Raw genomic sequence first — 17,492 nt, forward strand, 5'->3', positions numbered from 1 at the left:
TGAAATACAAATTACGTCAGAGTAGGGCAAACATCTGACCAATTACTCAACTCCCTGACGCAAAGCTACTCCACAGTAGTTTAATACAATTACAAAGCTAGTATCATAATCAATGAAAATTACAAGCTAACATCATACCATTTTATTTGTTTTATTTGTATTCACTTGTAACACAACAATAACAAAGCAAACAAAAGTGTTGTGATTACAATTAAGAAAACTGACACATGTTTTGTTTAAAAGTAGCAATACTCTGGAATGTACAAGGGCTGTGTGTATCATACACTTCTTAAAACCGTAAAAAATATACATCTTCATCAAAAATATCTGGAATTTAATCTAAATTATGAGGGATAGACACAAAAAGACTAATTTCTTTCAGAAATGTTTTAGAATTTTAGGTGGTTTTGTTTATCAAGGCAATTATATGAAAATGCATAGACTTCTAAAACTATTGCTAATACATGACGGGGCTTCATTTTATCTAAACACATTGGTGGTTAATATTTAACATCAATACTATTTCTATCAAGATTAGATATAAGTATTACTAATACATTTCATAGTAATATATTTTCTTTATATTTCTTGTTGGTGTTAACCTCATTTAAGAACACTGGTTGGGTAGAAATAGTATGTTTTGTTTTGATATGAAGCCAGTTATCAAAGAATGGCAGTTCAGTGTAAATAGGGCAACTTCATTATCACCATATTGACTTAAACAATACAAAGACAATTAGTCACAAATACTAATTTACATGTCAAGACAAAACACCATGTACTAAAAGTCTTATTTTTCAAACCAAATGTGGTATACTACATATAGTAATAGTTGTACAATATTATTTATGGGTACACTGTACACTACAAAATAAAAACAATACTATATAATAATATTATACTATAGCATCTTATGCCTGTAGTAGCCTCACTCAATTGGTTCTTATTAATTCACACACATTAGGTTTAATAATTAATATACAATTTAAAATTGTGTTCAAAAGGAGGGTTTTAAAATTCTTAAGTAAATTCTTGGAATTTGTATTAAAATACCAATTTGCATACAGATGGGAAAATACTGTTTCATAATCGTTTATATGACCAGTCATAATGGTTATAATACTTTATAAAAAGGCAGTAGTGATAGAAAATGTTACAATTTCAATGGACATGTATTTATTAGATATTTTAAAATAAAACGTTTTAAGATATTTGATACTTTGAATAAAATTTTAAACCACCTCAAATTTTAGATGGAATTTGATAATTACATCAACCTAATAAAATTTCAGTTCAATTATAATACTATACAAATAGTTAAAGCTACTTAACAATTAGCTGAAGTATATACAGCATTATAAAACCATAAACTCACAAATCATCATACATTAATCAGTAATCAATCATCAAATTTGTAATTAAATAGTAATACTGTTTAAAAGCAAACATGAATTATTCTTCACTAGTGTAATGCTTTGATTGGTATTGCCTTTATAAATGCTGTAGATATTGCTACTGGGTGAAGGCAGCATGAAGTAGGACATCTGTTACATTAGGCCGCTCTTTTGGATTGGAATCCAAACACCGCAGTACAAGATCACGAGCAGCTGGAGAAAGGCAGTCTGGGATTGGAGGTGGTCCATTTGCACTTGCGATCTATGGAAGAAAATGAATAATCGTTATTTTGGAGAAAAAAGGGTAATTCTTGGCACAAGCATGTGGACTAGACATAAAATGTTAAAATAAATGTAGGTTGTTATAATTTTTTATGACATTTAATATATATGTCATATAAAAACAGAATAGTTGATACTAACCTTGAAAATAAGTTTCAGATGATTTGATATAGCAGCAGCCCCCCATGGTGGTTTGGATGTTATCATTTCAATAACACAACACCCTGCACTCCATACATCACAAGCTCTGCCATATGTTTCGCCTTGCAGAACCTAAAAATACACAAAAAATTGATAGGACTTGATATCACATTACATTCCAAGTTTGCTTAGAATTAATAAGATGCACAGTTCACACAAAAGCCTAATCTTGTAATACTGTAGTTTAAGGTTAGGCGAGTGTGGAGCTATTTCATGAGACTGACATGAGGGTTTTAGCCCCCAGCGGAGATCGTCATATTTTGTATTATTAACTATTTTTAAAGCATCTTTGCTTAATCTGTTTTAACCTAATCAGTGGACATAAGGAAAACGCTCCCCAAAAATTATTTCTGACTTATAAAATATGTCTATCCTTTACCTCAGGGGCCATAAAGGCTATTGTCCCGGTCAGTTGACCAGTGAACTCCCCAGCACCAGTGAGGTGTGATGCCATTTGAGCAGCTGTTCCAAAATCAGCTAAACGGAGATGCTGACCAGTGCTGTCAACTAACAGATTAGCACCTAATAAAACAAAATTAGAAAGTTTGTCATGCATTTCATTACTTTTAGAATGGGAAATGATTTATTTAATTCAAATTCTAAAAGGTGCATGCTAAACCATATTGCTTGTGGGTTTAGGATGATGACAGATGTTCTTTAACATTAGGATTGTACCTCTAACAAATTATTACAACTTAAAGAGCTATTTTGGTATGATTTCTTACCTTTCAAATCACGGTGGATAATGTGCTTTTTGTGAAGATAACCTAACCCTTTGAAGATCTGCTTACAGTAGCCCATACAGACAGACTCCCGAAAAGCACCGAATGATGCCAGAATAGAGGCAATGGAACCACCAGGCATCCACTCTGTGAACATATTGAAATGGCCATTATGCTTGGTGGCACCGAGAAGTCGAACAATGTTTGGGTGATCCAGTTTCGAAAGCAAAGAAATCTCTTCAATCAAAGTGTCAACTACTTTGTCTTGTTCAGGAACTGTGTTGCGTATGAATGATACCTGGAATTAGAAAAAGAGGCTTTAAATTGTTAGCAATTTGTTTACAATGACCATTTTATAAGAATGTATAAAAGTAGTGTCAAAACACTAAATAGCTTAAAACCTGTATATAATCCTTGAATTACCTGTTTGACAGCCATTATTGTTCCAGTCTGCATATCACAGGCTTTATAACATGATGAGAATGCTCCCATTCCAATCAGTTCCCCACGGGACCAATGTTCACCTTCTATGTACTGGTCTTTAACAGCAATATTCTAGAAATTTAAAATAATATAACAAATAATCTTAAAATGATTACATTTAAAAAGGTACACACTAGTACAGCAAAACTTTACAGTGGCAAACAATTATAAAACTTTTAATAATTAGTTAGCTTTCATTTTGTTTTTACACTTTATATATTTTATTATTTATACAAATTCAATATCTTTTTTCAAGTCAATACAATGTTACAAATTCTGAATGTAATAAATACCTCATTCCTTAAATGAATGACAATATCATTGTTGTCATTACTCAGAGTCAACCCTGGCACCACTGGTAGCATACTTTGTCCAAGAGAGGTCTCCAGAGCATTGGCAATAGCCTCTGCTTCTTCAATTTCCACTTTATCTTTACAACTACCAAACTTTAAAGATTTATCTTGGTACTTCAGTGATTCTGGAGATTGAGATGGAGTTGTTACTTCGGTCATGAATGTCACAGGTTTCTCGCTTGGTGACATCGGTGACAATGACAGGTCTGAAAAATCGCCAGTTGTTGTTTCGCTACAAGCACAGACATTTGTTGATGGTGACGTTGCTTGAGCCCCTTGTGGTGATGAACATCTCTTCCTTTCTTTACTGAATGAACGTTTTTTTGGAATGTTTAAGTGTGGCTTTTGTGATGTCTCCGAGTCCTTGCCATTAGGTTTTGTTCGTGTCTTGGAATTACTCCTTTGCTTTGATTGTGGAATTTTTGTTGCCTTTCTACAATTTCTTTGTCCATCATCAACACTTCCACAAGAGCACTGTGATACTTTTGATTGTCCATTTAATTCAGTCTTTTCCATTTTACTTTGAACACTGCTGTTAACCTGACAAATGTTAGAAGCCTTTTCATATACCTTTTCAAAATCATCAATTATTTTCCGTAAACGTTTTTGTAGTTTATCCCTGTCCCGAGGTTCAAGCTCTGCCATAAGGTCAATGACCTTATTGATCATTTCAATGTCATGAACAACACTACGTGACACAATTGTAAAAATTCTTCTTGCTAGTTTACTAACAATAATGTGTGAATGGCCAACAACGTTAAATATAAATTTCAACACTGTCAAAACATGTTCTTCACCGGAACCCTTTTCTGTGTTAAATGCAGAAGGAAACTTGACAAAGAGTTCGTTTATAGTGTTCAGTCGGCCTAACCACCACTGCCATCCAGTTCCATCCACCAACATTGTGGAGACAAAATAGTCCACGCACCAAATAGCAATCATTTCACTTTCTAAATAAAAACAAAACAAAAACATTCAATTTAACTAATGTAACATTGTTTAGATTTTGTTTAACAATGCTGCTCTACAAGATGGCATTTCTTTTCTTCTTTTCTACAAAAAGATAACCAACATAAAAAAATATATAACATAAATATCTTCAACCCATACCTTGGTTTTGAATTAGCCTACCAACAGCTAGTTCTCCTTCTTGACCTTTGCACAACTCCACAATTGCTGATACAGATAGTTGACTTGTTCGCCTTTAATTAAAGAAAAATAAATACAAAATAAGGCTTATAATAAGCATATAACAATTAGACAATTACTTCAATAAGAAATCTAAAGAATATTTGTAGAATTTCTCACCTATTACTATCAGCACATTTGATGAGAATAGCCTCGATTACAGATTTCAAATGCAATTGTAAAAGATGCTTCTTACTTTCTGTGTAACAAGTTTCATTCGAAATTATACAACGCAACATTTTCTAAGAGAAATAAAGAGAATAAAATTATGATACCAAATTAATGAGGTTGATTTGATTGTAAATACAAACAACTATTACTTCTGTTGTTTTTTGTTATCTTGTATTTGATGTTAATAAAATTAATTAATTATAACTATATTGTTAGTAAATTTTGTTAGATTTTCAAGTTCAATATAACATTATTTTCCATTAAATGATTACTACAGCAGTAAATCGTTTTCATTAATTACTAATGCTACTTCTATGACTGTTTTATTATGATTATTATAATATGTTAAATAGTAATTTATTATTTATTAGGCATAATTGATTAATAATAGAAATCTGAATTACCAATGAGGACACATAGACTTTATACACTGGATCTTCACACATAACAGAAACAATATCAAAACCGATTTTTGTGATTTCCTTTAATTCATTGTTATCGTTTCCAATAGCCTCGCTAGCACCTGCTTGGAGTACGCTCCTTATGTGATGACTTATCTGGTGTAATGAAGCCTCACGCAACGACCAATCACGAGAGAAGAGTCCGCTGACTAGATCCTCACCAATAACCTATAAAGGAAGTAGGAAAAATGTAATAATTTGTATTTGTCTATATCTATTTTTAGTTATGACAAACATAGGTATCAATCAATATTTTAAACATCAAGACACACTCCATACCTTTGCCCAAGTTGTGTATTGGGCCTTGTACATAGCAGGAACATTACTATTAACCGTATCAATAGCTGTTAGCATCTGAGTAGGAGATGTTTGTCCAGCAACAGGCTCAGAAGTAATGGTTGAAGTATCATCGCTGCTCAGTGGCACTGTCCATTTAATACGACAAAGAGGACAGCTTAAACTTTCATTTTCCTTACTACAATTTTCAGCCCCTTTAAACATAATATAATACATAATTAGTTCAAACTCCAATACAAAATATACTAAAAAGTATAGAATTGTCATAAATTATGAAATGCTTACAAATCATAACACAGTGATGATGCAATCGGTTGTGGCAGCCATCTTGACAGATTACTAAACTTTCACCTTCGATCATTTCCAGAAGACAAATTGGACAGGTTTCTTCATGAACACTGCAAGTGATAAATTAAAAATGATTTTAAAACAAAATACAGGTATACAAGTGTAGTTTATTGCAGTTTTTACTGTTTTAACAGAAGAAAAGAACTGAAGAATAAACGTAACAAATGTATGAAAGAATTAGTATCGTGCCAACTTACTTCTGGTCACTACTGCATGATGATCTACTGTCCAGGCTGTCGGTGGATCCAGTCATCTCAAGGTTCTCTAGTGGGTTTGGTTCCTTTCTGTTGAGGTTAGGTTTCTTCAACTTCACCTTCCTTCGATCTAAATACCTTTGAACTAAATCTTCAACCTGTATGTTAAAAAAATGGTTATTCACAATATGATGATTTCTGTACATGGTGTTTTGCCTATATATTAAGGCACACTCTGAGAAATATTTAATACATACCTCATAATTTCTCAATGTCTTGCAAAGAAGTCTAGTATCATTCTCTTGAATTTGGAACATGCGTAACATCACGAACAACACATGCACACAAAATGGTCCTTTATTGCAACTACATGTCTAAAAAATGTACAGAAATTTGTTCCACTAATCAAAGTCACGTATGAAAGGACATGCATGTTTAAGATATTCAGTCATAATACAATACCATTTCAGATGTTTTAGTCAAATAAATTGATTGACAAGCTGATTTTTATGTATTTGGTTGAATAAATGTTTATTTAAACTCACTAACTAACTAACCTGAGGTCCTACAACCACTTTGTACTTGTGATCTGGTGAGTCTCCACCAATGAGGAAGCATTTGGGACCAATTTGATGGAGGAGATAAAGACGAGCATGCAATGCCTTCTCAACCCTCTTCCTAAACACATCATCAGGTACAATCTGATTTCCCTCTGAATGAGGAGATGGCGTCCGACGAATTACAGTTGTTGGCGAAGATGGTCTGGAATTCTAATTTTTAAAAAAGGACACATTTATTTTATTTAAAATTTCAGTAATTATTATAAGCGAAAAGTAAAGTTACGGTGATATATATATTTAATATAAAAAGTATTCAATGTGTAATGAGACTTACTATAGGCGATGAGGCCCGTCGTCTGCCAATTCTTGGTGATGATGGAGACCCAGGCCTTCCATTTACAACTTGCTGTTTAAAGGGGGAATCTGACTGTGGGGAAGGGGATCGATGTTCGCCAATACCCACATTCAATCGTTCTATAGACCCAGCTGATGCCACCATAGTTGGCTTCACAACCTAATAGTAGTATATTTATATTCATATAATTCAAAAAGTTTAAATATTACTTTAATTTAGAATTGAATATTGTTATTCTATCTACACTGTATTGTATTGGCCAATCAGAATGAGTATACGGTAGTAGTTAATGTTTCTTAACCACAGTCACATCCTGTAGGTCAGTCTCTACTGTAGACCTCCTTCTTCAAGTCTATCAGGGGAATTTAATTCATTGGATTTTCTGAGAAGAGTTAATAAATCATACATTATTATATTTAAAATTACCAAATAAATTTACCATTGGTCCCTTCATTTGCTTCTCTTTACATTCCTTTTTCTTCATGACTGGCATTGAGCGTAATTTTTCACGAATTTGCTGCGAATCCCAGCGTTCATTGCCACGGGATATCCACCGTGTATCCTTCTCAGGCATCATACTAGAAAGGGGGAAAAAGGTTAATCTGTTAAATCCTAAATTATCCACACGTCGAGAGTAATGGTAGGTCTAAAATCGACTATTGAGAATATAGACTTACGAATTTCCAACAAATACTTAATGTAATAATAGAACCACGACTAATAGCAGTTTAATGGTGTAACAATGGACTTAACTAATTACCGTTATAAGTCCTTGTGGTGTAACTGTAAATATTTGTTCCTTACTCTTACCACCATGTAATCATCAAACAATAGAGAAACAAAACAAACACCTTTACTATCATACCTTCATTAAATCAATAATACAAGCTTCTTTACAGCAGCATGAAACCTTACACAACTCTTGCATTTTTTTGTAGGATAATTTGTGTAAAAAACAGCTCATAAAGAGTAATTTCAGTATCAATATGTTATGCCATAAAAGGTGTGTACTCGAGTAGATGTACTGTAGTTCGTAAATAGACGTATAGGAAACTAATAGTTTCCTGTCTCTATTGAAAGATTTATCATGTGACGAAAACAAGGATTACTTTTAATAGTGTACCCCAGTGTAGCACTGTTTGTTTCATGTAGAGTTTAGACAAACAATTGAATGTACTTTTAATTATGTGTTTCTTTTAAAAGGTTGCCAATGGCTAAACTATACATACGTCAGTGAAAGTTGTGAACAATAACAATATTAAAGTTATTAAGTTGTAGGTTACCTCTAAAAAGGCTCTTGCTAGGCTGTGTTTTATTTTAAATTGATGTACCACTAAAAATGACTACACAGTACATTCTACAGTATATGGCGTGTACTGTACTGTGGTAATATTCTGTATGAACTTCTAATATAACATAAAAAGCAAGGCTTCACTGTACATTTGCGGATTATCTTTATATAAACTCACCCTGCTACACTACACATAGCTGACATCTCTGACTAAATAAATTTCTCTGGTACCGCCCAAAATTCAAACATCAGGAGATATTTAAAAAACAAATTCCAACTGACAATTCAAAAGCTAAAGTAAACGTGCAGCCCTACTGTATGATGACTCATCCAACACGTGAACAAATTACGCGCCAAAACCTTAGGTACAATGGTCAAGTTTACTTCATACAATTGAACAAATAAACTCCTACACAGACTAAAAACTACTGAAGTGTACCAAAACATGTCTTTGTCATTATGGAACATAAAAATAAACAATGCAGTTTACAAGTTCTCTTAAGTTCTCTAATTGTTCAGTACTATTATTATTATGAGCAAATAAAATTAATAAATTTAATAAAATTATTCTGATTCTTTATTATACACACAATCCAGGAAATAAATATTATCAATAATTCAATGTGTTTCAAATTGGGTTTTCTGATATTTATTTGGGAAAATTCAAATTTGATCGAGCTATAAAATTAAAGGAATTACATTTATTATACTTATAGTATATGAAACGTTATTACTATATTTGTGATTCCTTATAAAGATCTGTAATAAATCAATCAATAAAGATTAAAAGCACGGACTATTTTAACTTCCTCTAACCAACTATCAATGATTGGTAGGCCTACAGTACAGTACTATAAAAAAGTTATAAATTCACAGTAAAACTAATATTAAAAGCATGGACTTTTACAGTATACTATTTTAACTTGCTTTTTTTCCAACTACTGTATCATATTGATTGGTACATTAAACTTATTTGAGGAAGAGAAATTCAGAGAAGTTATAAATATCTAAAGGAAGTGAATGTGGAAGCGTGGGTAGGTTTAAATCTATACCCATTCCAATTTCGCTACACGTCACTCTTAAATAAGGCACGTACGAAATGTGGAAATGATACATCATATTTCTATTTATGTTAATATTTGTTTAGTTTTTTTTTATGGAAATACAGACAAACCTAACAATAAAAAAAGTCTTCGCATCTTTTATAACCAACTACCTTAAAACGTGAAACGTTATTACTATATTTGTGATTCCTTATAAAGATCTGTAATAAATCAATCAATTAAGATTAAAAGCACGGACTATTTTAACTTTCTCTAACCAACTATCAATGATTGGTAGACCTACAGTACTGTACATGGTCACAGTACTATTAAAAAGTTATAAATTCACAGTAAAACTAATATTAAAAGCATGGACTTTTACAGTATACTATTTTAACTTGCTTTTTTTCCAACTACTGTATCATATTGATTGGTACATTAAACTTATTTGAGGAAGAGGAGAAGAGAAATTCAGAAGTTATAAATATCTAAAGGAAGTGAATGTGGAAGCGTGGGTAGGTTTAAATCTACCCATTCCAAATTCGCTACACGTCACTCTTAAATAAGGCACGTACGAAATGTGGAAATGATACATCATATTTCTATTTATGTTAATATTTGTTTAGTTTTTTTTTATGGAAATACAGACAAACCTAACAATAAAGAAAGTCTTCGCATCTTTTATAACCAACTACCTTACACATGGTGACGTGTGTTCGTTGTAACAATGGTTGCTAGGGCGATCACAGTGTCAAATCAATAACAATTCATAATTATGGATTCTTGCCAACTCAAGAAAGAACAACACTCATAATTTCATTTCCAATTTGCTTGTAATTTTATCTGCCAATAGTGTGATATAATCTTATTTGTTGAATCCACTGGAGTGGATGATTTTATTAATATTTACCCATCAAATGTGTGACTTATGGTACTTAACTGTAAAACTTAAATGAAATTAGACTTGTTCTTACAATGTATCAATTAGTAAGCAAAACATTGTGTGTTGTTAATGTTAGATTAATTAACAAGAATATTCCACACAAGAATAATTGAACTATTGCAGTAATATCATGGAATACTATAGGTACTGTATAATGTTTAAATTCTTATTCTGTTTTATATTTTGTTTTTTATTTATTTTGATTATTATTTATTTCGAATAATTAATAACAAAATCTACAGACGTATTAAATAATAATTAATTATTAATTAATTAAATTATTTATTATATTATTGAAATATCTATTAAGAATTACCAACTTGAATGTTTTAGTGTATTTTATGACGATACTGTTAATATGCACATTTGATAAGTGTGTTAATATTACATACTTGTAACTGTACAATACAGCAAAAACATGTCATGTTGACATTAGTTACTGTACAACATGACTCAACTACACAACACATGCTGTATATTGCCGTGAGGCGTTGTACAATATTTGTATTGTAAATCACAACTTAAGTCGTACATACAAATTAGCTAAGGTATACATTTAAATAATATTCATGAATTAATATACAGAGACCATTATCGAAATTAAAAATCTATTTTCAAATTCTACTTAAATATTTAAACCAATAATAGTAAGTACTAGGCCAATAAACTACAAATGTTTATTGAAAAGATCTCTAATGGATCGAATATGTTACAAACATATCATTTAATTTTCTCTGCAATTTATCCTACTGTATGATAAATTGCAGAGAAAATTAAAAAGATAAGTATGTCAGTATTCGTATTATAGAATATGTTGTAAACCTTTAAATAAAGGCCAATTTACACAAACAGGCGATAAAAAGGTAAATTGGCCTTAATTTATCCATAGGCAAGATACTTACGTTTGCCCGTCTCCACCCAGGTGTATAAATGAATACAGGTCAACCCGTACCCATGCCAACTCGTACCCACCAACTCGTACCCAAATTTTGGCTTACTCGTACCCAAAATTTTGGCTCACCCGTACCCATCATTGGCTAACCCGTACCCATCATTGGCTGGCCCGTACCCAAGTTTAATGCTATTTAAAGTATATTTATATAGGCCTATTACAGTTAAACCCAGTTTTATTACATTTTTAGATCATATGTTCGATATTACAATGGCAAAAACTATTTACCTAAGTATAATTTATGTACAGACTCGTACGAAAAAAGCACAGCTTTCATCGTATTTGGGTCGTAGTTAAATTAATACTTGAGGGCGTTGTTTTACATGGAAGATGTCAGTGGTCGGCTGTGCTGCATTCTATTTTTTTTTTCATTTTTGAATAGTTATTGATCTATTATTTACTACGAATAGCCTGTACACACTTTTCATTTTATTTTACAGATAATGAAGTAATGTGCTTTTTGAAAATCGTTTTAAAAATGGTTTTTGTTGTTTTGTTTTGCAAGTTTTGTTTTAACATTTCGAAAACATTTTTAAGTAGTCACTCGTATTTTTAAAATCACGAAACTATTTAAGTGGATACCAGCCTCATTTTTGCTGCTAAGGACCATTTTAGAATAATGAATCTAAGTAGATTATTGCCGTTTTTAAAACAAATTCCCTAGGACATGATGGATGTGAGAATACTATAAAAGGTAACCTCCAATAATTTAACATTTAATTACTAACGACGACATTTGCTGTTATTACGTTTTCATTTTATAATGATTATTACTGTATTATTATGACTAAAAACCGAAATAAAATACTACTAAAACTAAAAAAAAAATCATCTTATCGCTGACAGATACGTATGTACAGACACGTGTAGGTAGGCCTTCAGAACGTTTATATTATTTTAGTAAATAAGACGACATCCGTTGCCATGGAAAAACGAGTGTGGGTCATTTATTTGTAGAATATTATAGAATGCGTATTTTTTTTTAAAAGGGAATCCCTTGTCAGCAAAAACACGTAGCTGTTATTGAGGAAACATCTACCAAAAATGTTTAATTGCTGTAAACAAACAGATAATTTTACTGAATTATTTAAGAAAAAAAAAATAGAAAACGATCGTACGCCACATTGCGTTGTCTATTTTTTTTTACACACTGTAGCTGTTATAGAAGAAAATCTGCCAAAAATGTTTAATTGCCTTAAAGTACGTGTATATGATCATTTCACTGAATTATTGATAAATAAAATATATGGAAAACGATCATACGTCATTACTGAGTCGTCTCTTTGACGCCCTATAAATGCGTGTTTTTTTGTAATAAAAGGTTAATCCCGGTCAGCAAAAACACGTAACACGAAATCTACGCCCCATAGCCCCGCAGGCCTTACAGTACGTGTATATGATCATTTCACTGAATTATTAATAAATAAAATATATGGAAAACGATCATACGCCATTACTAAGTCGTCTCTTTGACACCATATAAATGCGTGTTTTTTTGTAATAAAAGGTTAATCCCGGTCAGCAAAAACACGTAACACGAAATCTACGCCCCATAGCCCTGCAGGCCTTACAGTACGTGTATATGATCATTTCACTGAATTATTAATAAATAAAATATATGGAAAACGATCATACGCCATTACTAAGTCGTCTCTTTGACACCCTATAAATGCGTGTTTTTTTGTAATAAAAGGTTAGTCCCGGTCAGCAAAAACACGTAACACGAAATCTACGCCCCATAGCCCTGCAGGCCTTACAGTACGTGTATATGATCATTTCACTGAATTATTAATAAATAAAATATATGGAAAACGATCATACGCCATTACTAAGTCGTCTCTTTGACACCCTATAAATGCGTGTTTTTTTGTAATAAAAGGTTAATCCCGGTCAGCAAAAACACGTAACACGAAATCTACGCCCCATAGCCCTGCAGGCCTTACAGTACGTGTATATGATCATTTCACTGAATTATTAATAAATAAAATTATATGGAAAACGATCATATACGTCATTAATGAGTCATCTCTTTGACGCCCTATAAATGCGTGTTTTTTTTATAATAAAAGGTTAATCCCGGTCAGCAAAAACACGTAACACGAAATCTACGCCCATAGCCCTGCAGACTTTACAGTACGTGTACATGATCATTTCACTGAATTATTAATAAATAAAATATGGAAAACGATCATACGTCATTTTTTTTTTATAATAAAAGGTTAATCCCGGTCAGCAAAAACACGTAACACGAAATCTACGAGTAATTCGACTCCATAGCCCTGTGGGCTTTTTGATTAAAACAGGGCGTCGTTAATTCAACCAATTTTAAATATACCAATACAATAGAAACAATAATTACTTGATCGAATCATGGAGGTATACCTCCATGATCGAATGTAATCAGGGAAGATAATTAGGTGATAAGAATAAAAAAGTATAAAAATGATACGTTATTGGTTATTTACCTGGGCTTAATTGAATTGTAATACTATACAACAGTAAAAATATTTTTTTATTAATTAATGTTCTTACGTAAATAAATAAAAAGACACATCAAACATACGTTTATAAAACTATAATACTACATTTAAATAAATGTTAACAAATATATGCCTAATTAAACGAAGTTTACAATCAAATCAATGGTCATTTTTATTAGCACACATTTCACCGAGACCTGTAAAATAAAAAAAAACAATTTAAATATAAAAATATTCATACGTCAAAAGCATACCACTAGTTTTGCGCCGATCAAATCATTACAAGTAGGCCTAATTATTCAAATTGGGTACGAGTAGTCCAAATAATGGGTACGAGTAAGCCAAATAATGGGTACGAGTAAGCCAAATAATGGGTACGAGTAAGCCAAATACTTGGGTACGAGTAAGCCAAATATTTAGGTATGAGTTGGCATGGGTACGAGTTGGTTTGGGTACGGGTTAGCCAAAGTGGGTACGAGTTGACCAATTATTTGGGTACGGGTTAGCCAAGTTGGGTACGAGTTGGCATGGGTACGGGTTGGTTTGGGTACGGGTTGACCAGCACCCGTATAAATGGGTACCCGGTTAGATCAAGAAACCACTTCGTGCTGATTACACAGTAGCTGCATTATGGGAGTATGTTTCCATATGTGTTTGATACAAAAAAATGAGTGGGGTAATAATGTTCAGCGCTTAGAGGTTTCACAACATTAGGCGCTATATAAATCCAGGATATTACTATTATTTGCTAATGATATATAATAAATGATCTAAACATAATTTTTTTCTTATTTTTTCAATTTACTCTTTAAAAGACACCAAACTCATCCAAACCAATGTACAAAATTGCTTTTTTTTTTTGCATTTATATTTGTTAGTTATCTCTATAATTTATAACAGAAATATGGTCTCAATTTGTGTCTTTTATTTTACATTGGTTTGAAGGAATAAAGAAATTAAATTCGGTCAGCATCCCAGTAAAAATTTAATTGACATTTTAAGTGTTGGATATCAGCTGCAATATCCAAGCTAACAGGTGTTAATATTTTGTTTTGAAAAGTAAGAATCCTAATTCTGTCATGAAACATGAATCAACACATGATCTAAATAAAAATGCATAAATATGCTGTGTGCAAACAACCACCGGTAGGTCTGTGTTGTGGTATCATTTCAAGAACATAATGTGATCATTAATTCATTTATTTTCCAGAAAGAGAATACAATTATACAGTAGTAACAAACATACATTGAATACATACAGAAAAATAAAACTGAAACCAGTCTGAAAGATTGTATAAAAGTGATAAAAAAAAAATACTAATGTATAAAAGTATATTCTTCTTCTTCAGCCAGCAAATTATAATTATGATTTACACATTTTAATCAAACTTTAATTTTCAAATATGCATCTTCATGTTTTACTGTACAGCCAGTAGGCAAATTAATTTATGAATTTAATAACTGCAAAGGTAGGTAGGAAGCTAAAAAAATGTTTTATTAAGTAAATTAAAAATTAACTCTCTAAAAAAATAATTAATTCAGATAATGTATTACTTCGTACTTAACTGTTGAATCGCCTAAAGGTAGATTAACAGTAAATTTAGATAGGCAATCAAACGAATATGCAAAAAAGTGAAAACTCTAAGCAAAGAGTGACGCATAATGGACAGTGCATTGCTCTGTCTCAGTACAAACAACTTTATTGAGCTGAGTGAAGGGGACCATCCCCAGTCTTTATTCTGCTCAGTATAAAAGCCTTTAGAATTCAAATTTATATGTAAAATGAATTATTTATTGAGCAATAAACAAATGAGCCATAAACCATTGTGTGATGTTTCATTAAAATTTGATAAAAAAATTATTTAAATTATATACACATTGATATGAATAGTATCAATTACTGTATTCAATTCTACAATATAGTACAGTATACAGTATTTCCAACGATATACTGTACTGTAGGTTACAGTACAAGTATATAAATAAATAAATTCAAGAGACTATTTTATAGTACAGTATGATACTCTAATAGAAAATATAATATATTCATTAAATGTTATTTCACCAGGGTGTAGCCATGCATTATCAAACTAAGGTCTAAATATTAGTCCACACTTAATGTCAACCTTGCTAGAAACTTAGTTTAGATTAGTAGCAGATGGAATTAATTGGTGTTATGCAGCTAAAACGCAATACAAATTGCGTTGCCAAGTAGTGTCGTCATGGTAAACAATAAAGCCGAACGACGCATTGAATTGACTAAATTAGCTATAAACAGTGGTTGAGTATATACGCTGTGATGATGAAAAATTCAGGAGGGAATGTATTAGAAAAAAAAAAATTTTCTAATTACATTTTATAGTATTCAATATTAATAAGCAATGATGAGATGATGCAATAAGCAGTTAAATATCTAATAAAGTTATATTTTGGAAATTTTGTCATGTAATTTTTAATGTGACTCTTATGTAGGGTGTGGTTTATGGTTGGTGTTGCGTTTTTAAAAATTGAAGTGCATAAGTTTTTGTCATGATAATTATGATCATGATGATGCTGTTCATCATCAGCCTCAAGAGTTCTCCTTTGGGAACCAGAAGAGAAAAGGAAAGTGGGAAGAGCTCAACTGACTTGGCTCGACATTCTGTTGAAAGATACCAAACTAGACCTGAGTGAACTGAGGACGAGTATGCTTGATAGAGATGTGTGGAGACAAATTATCATGGCACCCACTAAGAATTAAGTCGTCGTGGGATGACATTAAGTAAGTAAGTAAGATGCTGTTGATTGTTAATGATGACGTCATATTATAGTATATTGATATGTAATTAGTGAATGTGAAAATACTGTACAGTGCAGAATTAGTTTGAGTTCTTGAGTTATTAAAAATCATATGCAATGCAAAATAATATTTTCTACAAAGTAAAATGTAATACCTTCCATATCCTGATGAAATTTATATTACTGTATCTTCAAGAAAAAATTAAACAATTGGGCTAAAACAGTCATCAAAATTATTACTGTATATCTTTGCTGTAAGTCTATAACATAGGATGCATGTTAATATTAATATCAAATTTTAAATTATTTTAATAATAATATTATTTAAAAAAATACCCTTTTAGTTTTACTTTATTTACACTATTTACATTTATCTAAATAATTTAATAACAATTAAGATTCGTATTAAAGAATGGAAAAAAAATGTTGTACAAAAATAAAACAAGTAAAAAAAAATACATGACAAAACAAGTTTAAATACAAGTACTTTTTCTTGAAATTATTGAGAAAAATGAAATGATTGTACAGAAAATTATTTTGTCATACTTACACAATTCCATAATAAAGACAAATCGTGAAAAACAAGGAAGGGTTATTATTAAATGTTTTTCAGCTTACCCCCACCAGGCATCAATGCATGGAGCATCTTAACACTACAGTTTCGCTCCACACCACCACCACCAGCTCAAGACGTTTTTTAAGACACGGCTTGATCTCACAAGTGGTGGAATAATAATAAAGATCAAATGTTTGTTCTCTTACCTGAAGAAGTGTAACTCGTTTTAAATCCAGGTACTTGCTGTAAAACCACAATAATTAGATAATCATCTTCTTTGATGAGCACTGACGTGTTTATATTCTGATGCTGCACTACAAAACTAAAGAATATTTCAAGAAGAATTTTCAATACAAGAATTCTTACGATGAGTCATGAGCTATTTTTAAAAAAGCAGCACCGCCGTGGCGCGATCGATGAAAAATGGAATATCAAAATAT

General features: G+C 31.6%; 1 protein-coding gene across 2 annotated transcripts; it reads right to left on the minus strand.

The window, feature by feature from the left end:
- Nucleotides 1-144: 144 nt before the first annotated feature.
- LOC140051292 (mitogen-activated protein kinase kinase kinase 1-like) lies at nt 145-17,368 on the minus strand. Of its 2 annotated transcripts, none has more exons than XM_072096457.1 (17): nt 17,259-17,368; nt 7,449-7,587; nt 6,989-7,168; nt 6,652-6,864; nt 6,352-6,468; nt 6,098-6,252; nt 5,838-5,950; nt 5,535-5,746; nt 5,199-5,423; nt 4,744-4,865; nt 4,546-4,637; nt 3,376-4,385; nt 3,023-3,154; nt 2,603-2,897; nt 2,257-2,399; nt 1,818-1,949; nt 145-1,656 (listed from the first exon to the last, which is right to left on the minus strand). In XM_072096457.1, the coding sequence occupies exons 2-17, from the start codon at nt 7,584-7,586 to the stop codon at nt 1,513-1,515; spliced, it is 3,423 nt and encodes a 1,140-aa protein (XP_071952558.1). In that variant the 5' UTR covers nt 7,587; nt 17,259-17,368; the 3' UTR covers nt 145-1,512. The 2 variants fall into 2 exon arrangements, with proteins under 2 accessions (XP_071952558.1, XP_071952557.1); XM_072096456.1 differs by lacking the exon at nt 17,259-17,368 and adding an exon at nt 8,479-8,677.
- Between the last annotated feature and the right edge of the window lie 124 nt (nt 17,369-17,492).

Source organism: Antedon mediterranea, chromosome 6 (genome assembly GCF_964355755.1).
Source record: "Antedon mediterranea chromosome 6, ecAntMedi1.1, whole genome shotgun sequence".
NCBI lineage: Eukaryota > Metazoa > Echinodermata > Crinoidea > Comatulida > Antedonidae > Antedon > Antedon mediterranea.

Coding starts and splice junctions, on each gene's coding strand:
- LOC140051292 (XM_072096456.1), bottom strand. CDS start 8,504: ATGTCAGCTATGTGTAGTGTAGCAGG. Junction 6,865..6,988: donor GACGGGCCTCATCGCCTATA/GTAAGTCTCATT, acceptor TTTAAAAATTAG/AATTCCAGACCATCTTCGCC. Junction 2,898..3,022: donor CAATAATGGCTGTCAAACAG/GTAATTCAAGGA, acceptor TTCTAATTCCAG/GTATCATTCATACGCAACAC.